A 14,136-nucleotide genomic window follows, 5' to 3' on the forward strand; every position below is an offset into this window, starting at 1 on the left:
CAGTTTTTCTCTAAATTAAATATTTTTTTTTGGTTCTTTTCATAGAGGCCTGCACCTTTTCCCTTTATTTTTTGTATGTATAAAAGAATTGGTTGTTTTAAGAAACACAACAACCTTAAATATAAAATCACCAGTGTTCTTTGCCACACACTGAACTTGCAAACAATAAAATCTTTTTTGAGCTGTATGTATCACACTAATAATTACTGATATAATTTATTTTTATAGTCATCAATGAATTTAGGTGAAAAGTCCAGCAAAACATTAAAGGTATCACTCTCTTTGACTCATGGTTACTATCCTTTAAAAACAATATCTGAAGTAGTTTACTGATTCTTCTTATCCTTTTTTGTTTTTGGTTTGGATGGAGTATTATAATTATAACTATGATGCTTAAGAACTCAGTATACTTGCTTTCTAAAAATAATTGAAATAAAACACTATAAAATGTGTTGTAAAACACTGTACACTGTAATTAGCTTTTCCACATCTGCCTTAATACTGCTGCAACTTATGTACATATCATCATCATCTGGGACAAAACCTTTACTTTCATTTTGTTCCTATTCCTTACAATGGAATTAACAATTTTTTTTTAGCTGAGCCATCCTGCCACCTGTTGGCAGCTCAGTGGCAGCTCAGCTCCGGCTGGACTCGAACCGCTGTTGCTCAGAGCTCAAACCCTTGAGCGAGCTCTTAACCAACTGAGCCACTCAGCCGGCCCTAACAATGTTTAATATATTGTATTGGAAGTTATAAAATCTTTTGAGGCAAATATAATGTAAGATGCCTAATAAAACCCCTTCTTATACAAAACAAAATTGGTCTTAATTTTTCCAGTTCATGATACAAAGAACTTTATTTCCTACTTTGGCTTGTGGGAGCAAAACCACCTCACCTTGTAACTAAGTATAATACTTTTAGATTTTAAAAATTTATAATGCAATTTCAATGACTATAACATATAACCATTATGTAAATATAATAATTTTCATATCTTTACCCCAATTTGTGATATTTAGATTATTTCTAAGTCTTCCAAATTATACACTAAGGTATAATAAGCATATCCGTGAGTAAATATCAATCTCCATTGGGTTGTTCCTTTAAGAAGGATTTTCAGAGGAAAATTGTTATATAAAATGGTATGAGTTGGAGAAGGACGAGAATGAGGAGTGACTGCCAACAGGCATGTGGGATCTTTCTGGAGTGATAGAAATGTTCTAAAACTGGAGTGTGGTAAATTTGCATAACTCTGTAAGTTTGCTTAAAATAATTTACTTGTACACTTAAAATAAGTGATTTGTATGATATGCAAATTAAACTTCAATAAAGTTTTATAATTCAAAAAAATATATGACCATATTTGGTGGAAAAAAAAAAGACAACAAAAACTGCTAGTGAGAGTAAGCAGATGTGAGATTTAATAAAAAAAAAAAGACTTCAAGGTGATCATTAAAAATATGTGTAAAGAGCTAAAAGAAATCATAATTAGGGAAGTAAATGCAGATACGATGACAATGTTACATTAAATGCAGAATAGCAAATAAGAATATCAAATAGATTCCATAAAAACAATCCAAATGGAAATTCTGCAGTTGAAAACTATAATTGCACTGAAAAATTCTCTAGAAGGGCTCAACAGATTTGAACAAGCAAAAGAAATTAGCAAACATGAAGATAAATCATAGTAAAAATGCTGAAAGCGAAAGACAAGAAGAGAAATCTTAAAAGCGGTGTAAGAAAAACGACTCTATTCACTTTTGTTCAATAGTATACTGAATGTTCTAGGGAGAACAATTAGGCAAGAAAAAAAACAAAAAGAATTCACATTGAGAAGAAAAAGTAAAATTATCTCTATTTGCAGATGACATAATCTTATGCATAGAAAATCTTAATCAATCCACAAAAACAAAAACTATTAGTGTTAATAAGTTAATAAGATTGCTGGATACAGAATCAAGACACAAAAATCAATTGTATTTTTACTTACTAGTAAATAAAATCTGATCATGAAATATAAAAATACATTTACAAAAGCATCAAAATAATAAAATCCTAGAGAATAAATTTAACAAAAAAGTCCAAGAATTCTGGCATTTCACTCATGGCAGAAAGCACAAAATATCTTTGAAAGAAATTATAAAGACCCAAATAAACATAAAGTCATCCCCTGTTCATGGATTAGAAGGCATATTATTATTAAGATGGCGATAATCCCAATTGATCTCTAGGTTCAACACAATATTAATCAAAACCCAAGGTGGGTTTTTTGTTGCTGTTGTGTGTTTGTTTGTTTGTTTGTTTGTTTGTTTGTTTGTTTGTTTGTTTGTTTGTCAAAAACTGACAAGCTGATCCTAAAATTCCTGTGGAAATTAAAAGGACTCAGCATAGACACAGACACGCACATGTGCGTGCACAGACACACACACACACACACACACACACACACACACAACAAAACTGAAAAAGAACAAATTTGAAAGTCTCACATTTTCCAATTTCAAAATGAAATATCCAGAATAGGTAAATCTACAGACAGAAAGTAGATTTGTGACTGTTTAGGACTGGGTAGGGGGAGGGATAACAGAAAGGTGAGAGCAAACGGTACAGTGTTTCTTTTTTGAGGTGATGAAATTTCTAAAATTCATTATGTTGATAGTTGCACATATTTGTGAATACACTAAAAACCATTGGATTTTATACTTTAAATGGGTGAATTTAATACATGTGAATTGTATCTCAATAAAGCTGTTAAACAAGCAAACAGACAGACATGAAGCTGTTTTCCCTCTTCCTACTCTCTTCCTGAAAATTCATAAAGCTACCAGGTATGGCTAAGCAAGGTTGGTGACTCTGGTGGAGGTAGAGGGGAGGCACTGCAGTGGCCAGTAGGGTGGAAGAGCCCTGAATTGAGAAGCACATACATGCCTAGGGGGACTACCCAGCATGGGGTGTCACAGAGATCCAGGGAGGGGGCATGGCATCTAAACAAGAGGGTTGTCTAGCAGCAGATGAGAAAGACAAGAGCTCAGGAAAGATGGGTGGAGGGCAGAAGGGTGGGGATCAGTTTGAGAGCCTGGCCAAGTGTGGGGGACTGGAATAGAGAAAGGGTTAAGAGGGCATCCACGGGGGCCTGGGAGGTGGCCAGCAAAAGATACCAAAGCCTGCTTCAGGTGAAGAGGGCGTCCACACAGAAAATGAAGGAAAGGCTGAGAACTGCTCCACGAGCAGACTAAAGATACATTGTAATATAACGCAGTGAACTGGACCTTTTCCTTATAAATAACATTACGGACAATTAACAAAATTTTAATGGGATCTGAGAATTAGATGGCAGTAACACACTGGTGTTAGTTATTATGTAAAATACTATTCTTATTTGTAGGAACATAACATTCATGCATGATGGAACATCATGTCATCACTTACTCTCAAATGGCTCTGGAAAAACATTGCTTACTACTGTGTTGTAACTTTTCTGTAAGTTTCCCTTTATTTGTAAATTTAAAAATGAGACAGAAATAAAGAAGATAAAGATTCAAAAGAAAAAAACAAATATTACAGATAAGCAAAGTAAACTAAACATGTATAGTCAAGTCTCGTAAGCAAACCAAAGCAAGGAAATAGAACAAATACTAAACAGTGTTAACAAAAATTGCTTGAAACACAAAAATATGTAATACGACGTACTGAAAGTACACACCGCTTATCTGGAAATCAACTCAAGATAACCAAGATGCATCTAGCAAAATTACTGGATTTAGAGAAAACAGAAAAAAATCCCATGAATGCATAGGCAAAAAAGAGCAAACGCCTCATAATAGAATGTTAGACTCATCAGACTTTCAACAAAAATACTTCAAGCCAGAGGAAAATCAGTAAGATATTTAAGATGTTCAAAGAAAGGTTTTTCAAGGACTTCATAGCTAGGCAAATGACCTGATAAACTAATATTATTGAAATACAATTCTCAAGAAATAATATTCCCATGAGCCGTTCCTGAGGAATATACTATAGAATGAGTTTTAGACAGCCAACCACATCAATATAAAAATTGTGATGAACCTCAAGTACATAGGTACTTATAGAACAATGATTAAATAAGAGTTAAAAGAATAGAGAATAGCGTGTAGTAACTATGTACACTCACTATGTAGATATTACCTTGCATTAGTTTGCTAGGGCTGCTATACAAAATACCAGAGTCTGATTAGCTTAACTGAAATTTATTTTCTCACAATTCAGGAGGCTAGAAGTACAAGATCAAGGTGTGAGCAGGGTTGATTTCTTCTGAAGCCTCTCTCCTCGGCTTGCAGATGACGGACTTATCCTCCCTTTATCTTCACACGATCTTTCCTCTGTGCATGTCTGTGTCCTGATTATTTTTTCTTATAAGGATACCATTCATAATGGACCCACCCTAATGACCTCACTTAAGTTCAATGACCTCTTTAAAGACCCTGTGTCCAAATATAGTCACATTCTGAGCTACAGGGAATTAGGACATCAATATGAATTTGGGGAGGAACACAATTCAGCCCGTAACATACATCAACTATAAAAATGGCAAGGAGAATGGAGAGAGCATATGCAAAACAAATTAACTTTTCAGTAATTATATCAGTAGGTTAGTATTTGTATTGTTGTTCTGAGACTTGTATCTGTAATCATAGGCTTTTCTAATTCTCTGGGTACTTGACAATTAGTATTCTCAATGTAAAAGAAAGAAAATACAGATTTAACTTAGAGGAGGTGAATTTAAAACACAGGAAGTCCTCAATTTCCCACTAATAGAGACTATGGATTCTTGGAGTAATGGCTGATTCCAGGACTGAAACAACAAAATGTTTAGGATGAATCTGAAACACTGCAATGTTCTCATGGCAAGGAAGCTATCATGTCAAAAGGGACCAACTAGAGGAGGCACCCACTGCCCAAACATGGGACAATTTGAATTTTATACAGGATGGTAACTGCTGTAGTATGAAACATCTCAAATACATTTAAATCCATGTGTTTATAATGATATTTTAAAATTAGCAATTGGAGATCTTTGAATAATGAGGCAATGGCATTAGATCAGACTATTTCTCCTCAATGGCCATTAGTAGCATGAGTAGTCTGAGTTTGGTAGAGGAGACATTTGTCAGCATATATAAAATGTAAAATAATTGAAGAAAAACCTAATAAGATTTACCCATGTAAAGACCAATGGGCAAAAGATACCTGAACATGGGTGATAACTGTTGCTTTGCATTGGGGTAAAAATTAGAACTCTGGAAAAATAGAACAGTTTTCTTACCATTGTTTGACATTCTAGTATTTCACATATAGTACAGCTATAAAGCAATATGCCTGATATTTTAAAGCAGCGGTTCTCAACCTTCCTAATGCCGTGACCCCTTAATACAGTTCCTCATGTTGTGGTGACCCCCAACTATAAAATTATTTTCGTTGCTACTCTATAACTGTAATTTTGCTACTGTTATGAATCGTAATGTAAATATCTTTTTGTTTTCCGATGGTCTTAGGCAACCCCTGTGAAAGGGTCATTAGACCCCCAAAGGGGTCGCAACCCACAGGGTGAGAACTGCTGTTTTAAAGCAAATACTACTAAACAAATATGATCAAATGAGCGGTGTATTTAGCAAAAGATTCACCTTAGAACTACTTACACATATATTCTATTATTCAAAACACTCCTTATATCTAGGATTTTTTAAAACCTATATTCAGAATCTGCATGTTTTAAAGACCTTTATTAACAGGTGCTTGCAGTTCGATGACTTTCTTGAAAACAGCAACTTGTCAACTTTACTGAAAATTAAAAATGAGGTTCTTAAAAAAATCTCAACTTGACCAGGTATGAAACAATTTTAAGTCCTTCAAAGGTGTACTGAGAAAAACTGGGGTTAAAAAAAAAATCATGTTTGGCATTATCAAAGAGACATCTTTAGGCTGCATAGATAATAAAGATAGTTCTAGTTATCTAGTCAGGGGGCAAAAAGCAAGCCCTTGAGGTCTTCAGCTCCAATCCTTTGCTCATTTCTCATTGCTGGAATTTCATTTCCTCTTCTTGGATGATGAAACCGGATGATGGTGGAGATGGTAAGTCATCATTTACTTTACCTGACCCTCCTCAGCCTCAGCCTTGGTGGAGGACAATTCTCGGCTGGTAGATTGACTGCTTTGTCTCTTTGCCCTTTTGTGTTCTGGGGCATAGTGGACGGCTGCATCATTAATTAAAGTTGCAGAGTTACCAGCATTACGGTGACTGCTGACCTGGGCTCTCAGCTCCTGGATTGTCTTTGTCTTTATTGCTGTCCTCTCTAGATTGTCTTTGGCGAGGAGGGCCCTTGAGGAGTGGTTGTGCAGCTGTAAACCCAATACATATTCTGTCTCACTGGTCTATCTTGTTCTCCTGCACCCTGGTTGTCAGCACCCTCCATCGCTTCTCCCCGCATAAAAGGGTTGGGATACTGTGTCACCCACTCAGAGATACAGTCTCCACAAGCAGTAAGGTGTGCATGGTGGCCTGACAGGGCCGGCACAGTGCCTTGCCTTAGGGGCACACTCATCCTATTCTTTTCCCCATTCTCACTATTCTGGTAATTCTGCTGATAATTGCATGGAGGACCACTGAGACGTGGATAGGGTCCATAATGGTTATGGTCTGCTGTGTATTTAATGCCTTACACTGGAACTCCACCAGGGCCTATAACATTTGCTGCCTCTGCAACCTTTTCTCCTTAAACAATATCAGACTCCACAGTCTTTCCATCTCCTATATCGTGAGGGTACTTCCTGGGATCATTCTTCTTTATGATGTCTGGTGAACAGATGCATCTTCCTTGGTGCAATTTCCGTTGATGAAACATTTGTGTTTCATACACTGAGCCAGTATCTTCCCAGTGACCATGTTCTTGTCCCTGTCAGGCTGATGTCAGACAACCCTGGCTGCTGCTCCCTGTGCCACTGCCCCTGGTGCCTGGCTGGGTCTCAGCCCGGCTACTAATGGTTCCAGTGATGGTGACTGGGGCCAGCTGCAGTACTGATGGACTTCTATAGCATTTTAAGTTATATTTTTGAAGACAAATTGTCATCCTCAAGAAATCAATTTTTGATCAAGAAAATTACTTGATGCCATGCTTGTTGAAATAACAGGTGTCATAAAACCATTTTTCATAAAAAATACAGTATAGCACTAAAATGAGAACCTTTTCCTTGTGTCACTTAAAAACTGACCCTTCAAGCGATTCCAAAAGAACTGTTACTAACTTGAAAAATGACTGCAAAGTTTGAATATGTATGTATTTTCCAAAAGATACTGGCTAAAATGAAAAATCATTTAAAATATGATCATTTAAAAATAAAGCTTCACTATGTTGCAGAGAAAGTTTACATAACCATATTTCATATGCACATAAGTACATACTACTCAGACGTTTTTGTTTCTATAAAATTTTATTTGCAAATATACTAAACATAATTACATGTATAAAACAGTAAAAGCATATAACCAGAAAACAGGAGAAAAAACAACTACATAAAAACAATTTCTAAAAAGGAAAAAATGATGGAAACAGAGTGAAGGAATACCACGAAGGAAAAGATAATGTCTTGGTATGAAATGTACTCAAATGAAACAAGCAAAACTAAACTATACTTTCAATCATAATTTACTATTTGTTTGTTCTGAAAGGACACTACTGTCTTCATTAAATGGAAGATTTTTCCCCCATTTCAACTAATTGTAAGGTGTGATAATCAACATCATCTGTCACCTTCATGCTGAGAAATCCAACAGCCATTTCTCGGTCCTCAGTTTATTCCAGCTGTCAGCAGCATTTGACAGTTATTTCCTCTTTAAATGCTTCCAGGGCACCATGTTCTCCTGCCTTTTCCCCTTACTCCCTTGCTCTTCTTCAGATTTTCATTTTGCTGATCCTCCTCATCTCCACAACCTCCAAACCAGCTTTCCCAAGGACTCATTCCTCAGTCATCTTTTATCTCTGAACTCACTTTATGGGTGCCTAAATCCGGTCTGTGGCTTTAAATCCTCTCTATAACCTGCCAATGCTAAATTTCTATCTCCAACATAGACTTGTGGCCTAAACTCCAGGATTACTTCACTTCTCTATTTAGATGTCTAATAGGCATCTCAAACTTAATATGTCCAAAGCCAAACTCTTGGCCAAAACGTAGTCCTTCCAAGTACATCAGTCAATAACAAGTTTACTGACAAATGGCTACATCAGTAAATGACAAGTTCATCAATTCAGGACTTCAGGTTAAAATAAATTGGGTCACCTTTGAATCCTCTCTTAATCATTTACCCCACATTCGCAAAGACGTAAAATCCTACTGGAAAATCATCCAAAATATATCCAGAAGCTGACCTCTTAAATTAAAGAGTTTTATTTTTAGTATGCTTTATCAAAAGTCCAATCAAGTCTCATTATTTTCCACTGTTATCAGCCTTGTTGAAATTACCACCATCCTAAACTTGAATAACCGCAGTAGCCTCCTAACCTGTCTCCTATTTCCACCTTGGTCCCCTATTTAACAAAGCAGCCAGAGTGATCTAGAACACATATTTTATTTTACTCATATATTTATCATTCCTAATGTTCTTCGTTTATTCCCAATGATCCAAGTTTCTTTCTTCAGTCTACAGTACATCTATCTGGTGCCAACAAATTGTCTTAATTGTCTTTATAAGACTTACGGAATATTTTCACTAGATGAAGAATTCTGAGTTGACAGCTTTTGCTCCAGCTCTATGGCTTTCTTGATTTCTGATGAAACTGTGCAGTTATTCAAATCATTCTTTCTTTTATTTATATCCAGTTTTGCTTCAAGGTTTTCTCCTTCCTTTGGTTTTATGCATTTTTACCATAATATGCCTACTGTGGTTCTCTTTGAATTTACTTTGAAGTTCCTTCAATCTATAAATGCAATTTTTATGAATTTGGGGAGTGTCTACCATTATTTCTTCCAATATTTTTTTCTGACCCTTTCTATTATTCTTTGCATATTAGATTTCAAAATTGCCAGTATATCACTGTGGTTTGGTTCTTTTTCCTCTAATCTTTTCTATCTCTCTTCTCATGTTTCTGTCCATTTATATCCAAGTTCATTAATTTCTCTATGATAGCCATTCTGCTAATATGCCCATACAATAGATGTTTCTTACTTCAGATATATGTTTCAGTTCTAAAATTTCCATTTGATTTTTTAAAATATTGTGGCCAATTCCCTTCCTTTGATTCATTACAATCACTTTTTTTCTTAGTCTCACTAGTTATAATAGCTCCCTAAAAGTTCTTGCGTAATAATTCCATGATTCGGGGCTATCTTGGAGTTGTTATATGCCGATTTTCTCTTTCACTGAGAATAAGTCACATTTTCCCAGTTCTTCATAGTATGAGTAATTTTGGATTATATGCTGAACATTGTGAATATTCTTCTGTGGAGGTTATATTGTTCTGAAAGTACTGATGTTTTTGTCTTGGAGGGTCATTTTCTTTGTAGATACAATTATAGACCACCATACCTCTTATGTGTGGTGTCTTAGATGTGCTGTTCAGCTCTTGAAGGCTTATTTATAATCTATTGTCAGTTTGTCATGATCATACATAGTTTCAGGGATCAGCCAGAGATTTAGGTTTACATTTTTGAAATATAAAATTTAGATCCTTTACTGGCTGTCTCTTTTCTGGGGTTGCCCATTCACTTCCATGTGGTGTTGGTCGCCTAAGTGCTTTTTACCGATATTTATGGCCAGAGCGTTTTTTTCTGAGTCAAAAATGGGGAACTCAACCCATGCTGGCAATATGTTCCATATTTTGACACCCCTCTAAAACCTACCTGATTTTTTCAGTCTCCAGAGCCCTCAGATAGATATTTTCTATATTATGTCCAGAGTCTTAAGTGGTTATTTTGTGGGAAGATCACTTTGTTAGGAGCTCACCCTTCCAATAAGTACTGGAAACCCTACAAAGTAATTTTTAATGTTGGGGATTGTTTTATACATGTTCTCTTAACAGTTAGGCCTTTGTCATAATATAATAAACTGATAAAAAAATCATTATGCTATCATTTTCTTGAACAGAGGAAAGAACACAACGCTAAAGATTAAAATAATGACCAGAGGAGACTAACTACTTGCCACATGAGGATATATAACAATTAGGGAATTAGGAAATTTCCAATAACAATTATAAAATATCAAAACTTTGTGAAAATCTCTTTTGCCAACTATATCAAATGGACACCTTATATATATAAGAATCCAGAAACTTGTGGACATTGCATAACCACAATCAAATGGAGCGCTACAATAAAATTAACTCACAGTAAATTCTAAACTAGACAAAGTTACAGTGAGAAATTCTGGATTTTACACATTACTTTCAAACCTAATAACCTGTTTAATTGATTAATGATACCGTTCTTTATTTACTGTTAACTGAAAATGACCAGGTACAAAATATTCACTGATCAGCTGCCTTGCTCAAAACTAGGCATTCCACAGAAAGGAAATAACCTAAGCACTGCAAAGACCAACAGGTCAAAAATCACTTGAAACAGGCTCCACAGTATATACAGTTGGATGACTGGGGGTGAAAGGTAGAGATTTAATTTATTTTATTTACTTCACTTCCCAGATGTTGACATGCTGTGTACATTAAGCTCAGAGAACACTCTTTGACCATTACAAGTACAGAACCCTCCATATAACAAATAACCATTTTTTTCATTACACAATTAATAATTTAAGCTTAATATGTGATTTAAATCAAATGTCAACTATTATTATATCCTACACACCTTAAAATTTCCACAGCAACCCTGTACCTCTTCACCCAGGAAGTGAGTGTGCCTCCTACTTCACCAAGAAAACTGAGACTACGGTGTGTGAACCACTTAGCTTGTTTCCCTGTCGCAACACAGTCTGATCTTCATTTGCATCATTTCCTCCTCCTCTTCATTCTCTGAATTTCTAGAGAAGCTTTTTAATGTCAAAAACCTTTGCAGATATCTTTCCTGATAGTATTTATACTTTTAGTATTTTATAAATTGAGAAAATTCATATGCGCCCATAGATTTACAGCAGCTTCCATTAACAAAGGACCTCTGAAAGGCTGGGGACTTTCAGAACTTAATAGTTTTTCATGTGGTGCTCAAAACTTCGAGGCATTTTCTCTGAAAAGTTCTGACTTTGCTATATGTACTCCATTATCTATGTTAGGGTGATAGGCATACATTCTGTATCCCATGAGCATTCATGTATAGAACATAGTGGCATAGGCTTAGTACTCATTTTCACTGTGGGTATAAAAGAATGTGATAAGAAAGAGCCATATGACACTGTCTGTACCTTTCTAAATGGGACAATTACGTAACTGTTTACATTTACTCTCTTTTCCTTTATGCTGCCAGGAAACTCCCATCAATTCTGAATTTTCACTATAGCAATCATAGTTGGATTTATGGTTTTCATATATGTATTTATTTCATTTTCTACCTTTATTTATTTTTTACTGATTTGGTTGTCACTCTACTCAATATCATTCTGTTAGCGCTTGAGGAAAGCCGCTTCAAAAATTCTATGGAACAAGGCAAAGAAGCAGGCAAGGAAGGCAGGCTGCAGAGCGCCCCCAAATCTGAATTACAGAAACATTCTGATGCGAAGCTAACACATGGCACAACCAGGACTCACACCTAGCAAAAGAACCCATGAAAGAAAAAAACTGTCCAAGTACAAATTTAATCCTCAGAATACTAAAACAAATAAAATGATATGGAAAAAGGTTAGTAAATATTGTATCTAGACATAAAAATGACAGCATTATTGTCATTCAACATTATGTTACTAAAATCACTGAAAACAGGAATATCTGTTCATAAGGGTAAATTGAAACTGTAATTTATATGTCCAACATGGACCATAAAATAAAAACAGAAATATTAATGCAAAAATTCAAAGGCAAAAGAAGAAATAGTTTAATGTTTAGTAATCCTTTTCTGTAACACAATCTTCACACTAATTATTTAAATACCAGGTTTAAAAAAAAAATCAGCTCTTCCATGCAAAACATGTACTTCTTCAGAATTACGAACACTTTAACATACACTGTATAATTCTTTCTCATTTCCAAACAGTTGGGGATGTCACTACTCCCAAAGTGACTTTAATAAAACTCACATACCAAAGGTCAGACAATTAAGTTTGCGAACTTTCTACTGTGCACTTACACAGTGGAAAGCTCGCAAATGTTAACTGTCAGACTTTCTTATTTCCCTAGCCAGGTGTACTGCACATGAAAAACTAATTCATGTATGTTAATGCAATATCTTGCCCAAATAAGTCTTCATTTAAAAAGTTAAAAAGCAGGAAGGATATGAAAAATCATATTAGATAACTGGTTTTGCAAAATTAGGATATTCAGTACTGTACCCACTTCTTCATCTATTGCAAAGGGCAAGCAAAAGTAGAAGCTAAAACTGAATAACGTCAGGCATATGTAATATTTTATACTATTTTTCTTCTAAATATTTATTCTTTCCAAGTTGCCTCTAATTTGAAAACTAACAGTTATTTGATTTGTTCAGAATATAATTTTAAAATCTGAGATTTCAAATACCACATTAAGCAACATGGCTTTATAAAATATATTATTTCAAAATTATATCAACAAACGCCATGGCTTCAACAATAGAAAACATGCTAAGCAGCGGTTCTCAACCTGTGGGTCGCGACCCCTTTGGGGGTCAAACAACCCTTTCACAGAGGTCGCCTAAGACCATCGGAAAACAAAAAGATATTTACATTACGATTCATAACAGTAGCAAAATTACAGTTATAGAGTAGCAACGAAAATAATTTTATGGTTGGGGGTCACCACAACATGAGGAACTGTATTAAGGGGTCGCGGCATTAGGAAGGTTGAGAACCGCTGTGCTAAAGAATTTTAAAAGTTCATGAAAGGGTAATAGTTAAAAAGAGACCAAGCACCTTTGAAACAAAATAAACATAAAAACAGCTGAATTCCAAAAAACAGAGATGAGTTTTAACCACACTGAAGACTCATTATATATCATATTATATCACAGCTTACTTAGAATTTACATAAAACTTTCATAGAATTTATAATAAGATAATTCTCACTACCTTATATCCAGGTCCTAACTGATGAATTGCAAATATCTGTGCAGGGTTGAGTGCTTCACTGAATACATACACGGCACCAAGCTGACCACAGAAAACCCTATTTGCATCAGCAGTTTCGGAAGATCCAAGAAAGCACTTGTCATAGCTCTGTTTTTAAAGTCATAATAAAAGCAAATGTATTATTTTGTAATGACAAAATATTTCAAGATTTCTGCTTTCATTGTCTTGATTACCTTAAAGCATAACAATAACAAAAGAATCTATCAATTAAGAATTTATAGACTATTTAAGTAATAAAAGCCAACTGGAGATTTTTAGGAGAAATAAATCAGTTAAATGTTTTATATTATGGCAAAAAAAAAAACCAACAATAACCATTTACTCAATAATCCCTTGACCACTTCCAAATTTTATAGTTAAAGGCAAAAGGGCTTATAATTATTTATTTACAATAGTAAAACTAATTTTAGAACTAATGATTTATAATTGTCCCTCTAGAAAGAGATTCATTTCAATCAGAGAACTATTCTAAATTTTAATCAAAAACACATAGGGCCTAATTTTTAATATTCGGCCTAATCTCTCCACTGTGGGTATATTTTTCTATTTCTCCACACCAAGTCAAGGACACAAATAAATCACTTCCCTCTCTTAAGTGAGTAGGCATTATACAGAACCAAATAAACAAAGATCATGAAAGTCTGCTGCCTAAAAAATATAGTACAATGCTCTCTATCTGCAGAGCTCAGCACTAAGCAGCCACTCAGTCCTTAATTAAAACTATAAGAACTTAAGAATTGACTGTATAATGTACGTATGTATTTTTGGAGCACTATAGCAAATAATTCAAGTCAAAGAGTTTCTTCCTTCTTTTAAAAATATAACTGTAGAGTTAATGACAGTCAACAAGATAAACAGGGTTTCTTCCACTCGATAATAAAATGGTTGTCTCCTTG

The 14,136-nt window shown here is 34.9% G+C and overlaps 1 protein-coding gene across 1 annotated transcript in view; it reads right to left on the reverse strand.

The window, feature by feature from the left end:
- The window catches only part of NBEA (neurobeachin), a 707,336-nt gene that overhangs the window by 592,349 nt on the left and 100,851 nt on the right, over nucleotides 1–14,136 (reverse strand). Inside the window, exon 8 of the mRNA XM_019653151.1 lies at nucleotides 13,181–13,327. Coding sequence (XP_019508696.1) covers nucleotides 13,181–13,327 — 147 coding nt within the window. The remainder of the gene's footprint in view (nucleotides 1–13,180; nucleotides 13,328–14,136) is intronic.

The sequence above is a fragment of the Hipposideros armiger genome, unplaced genomic scaffold (genome assembly GCF_001890085.2).
Source record: "Hipposideros armiger isolate ML-2016 unplaced genomic scaffold, ASM189008v1 scaffold_198, whole genome shotgun sequence".
Lineage (NCBI taxonomy): Eukaryota > Metazoa > Chordata > Mammalia > Chiroptera > Hipposideridae > Hipposideros > Hipposideros armiger.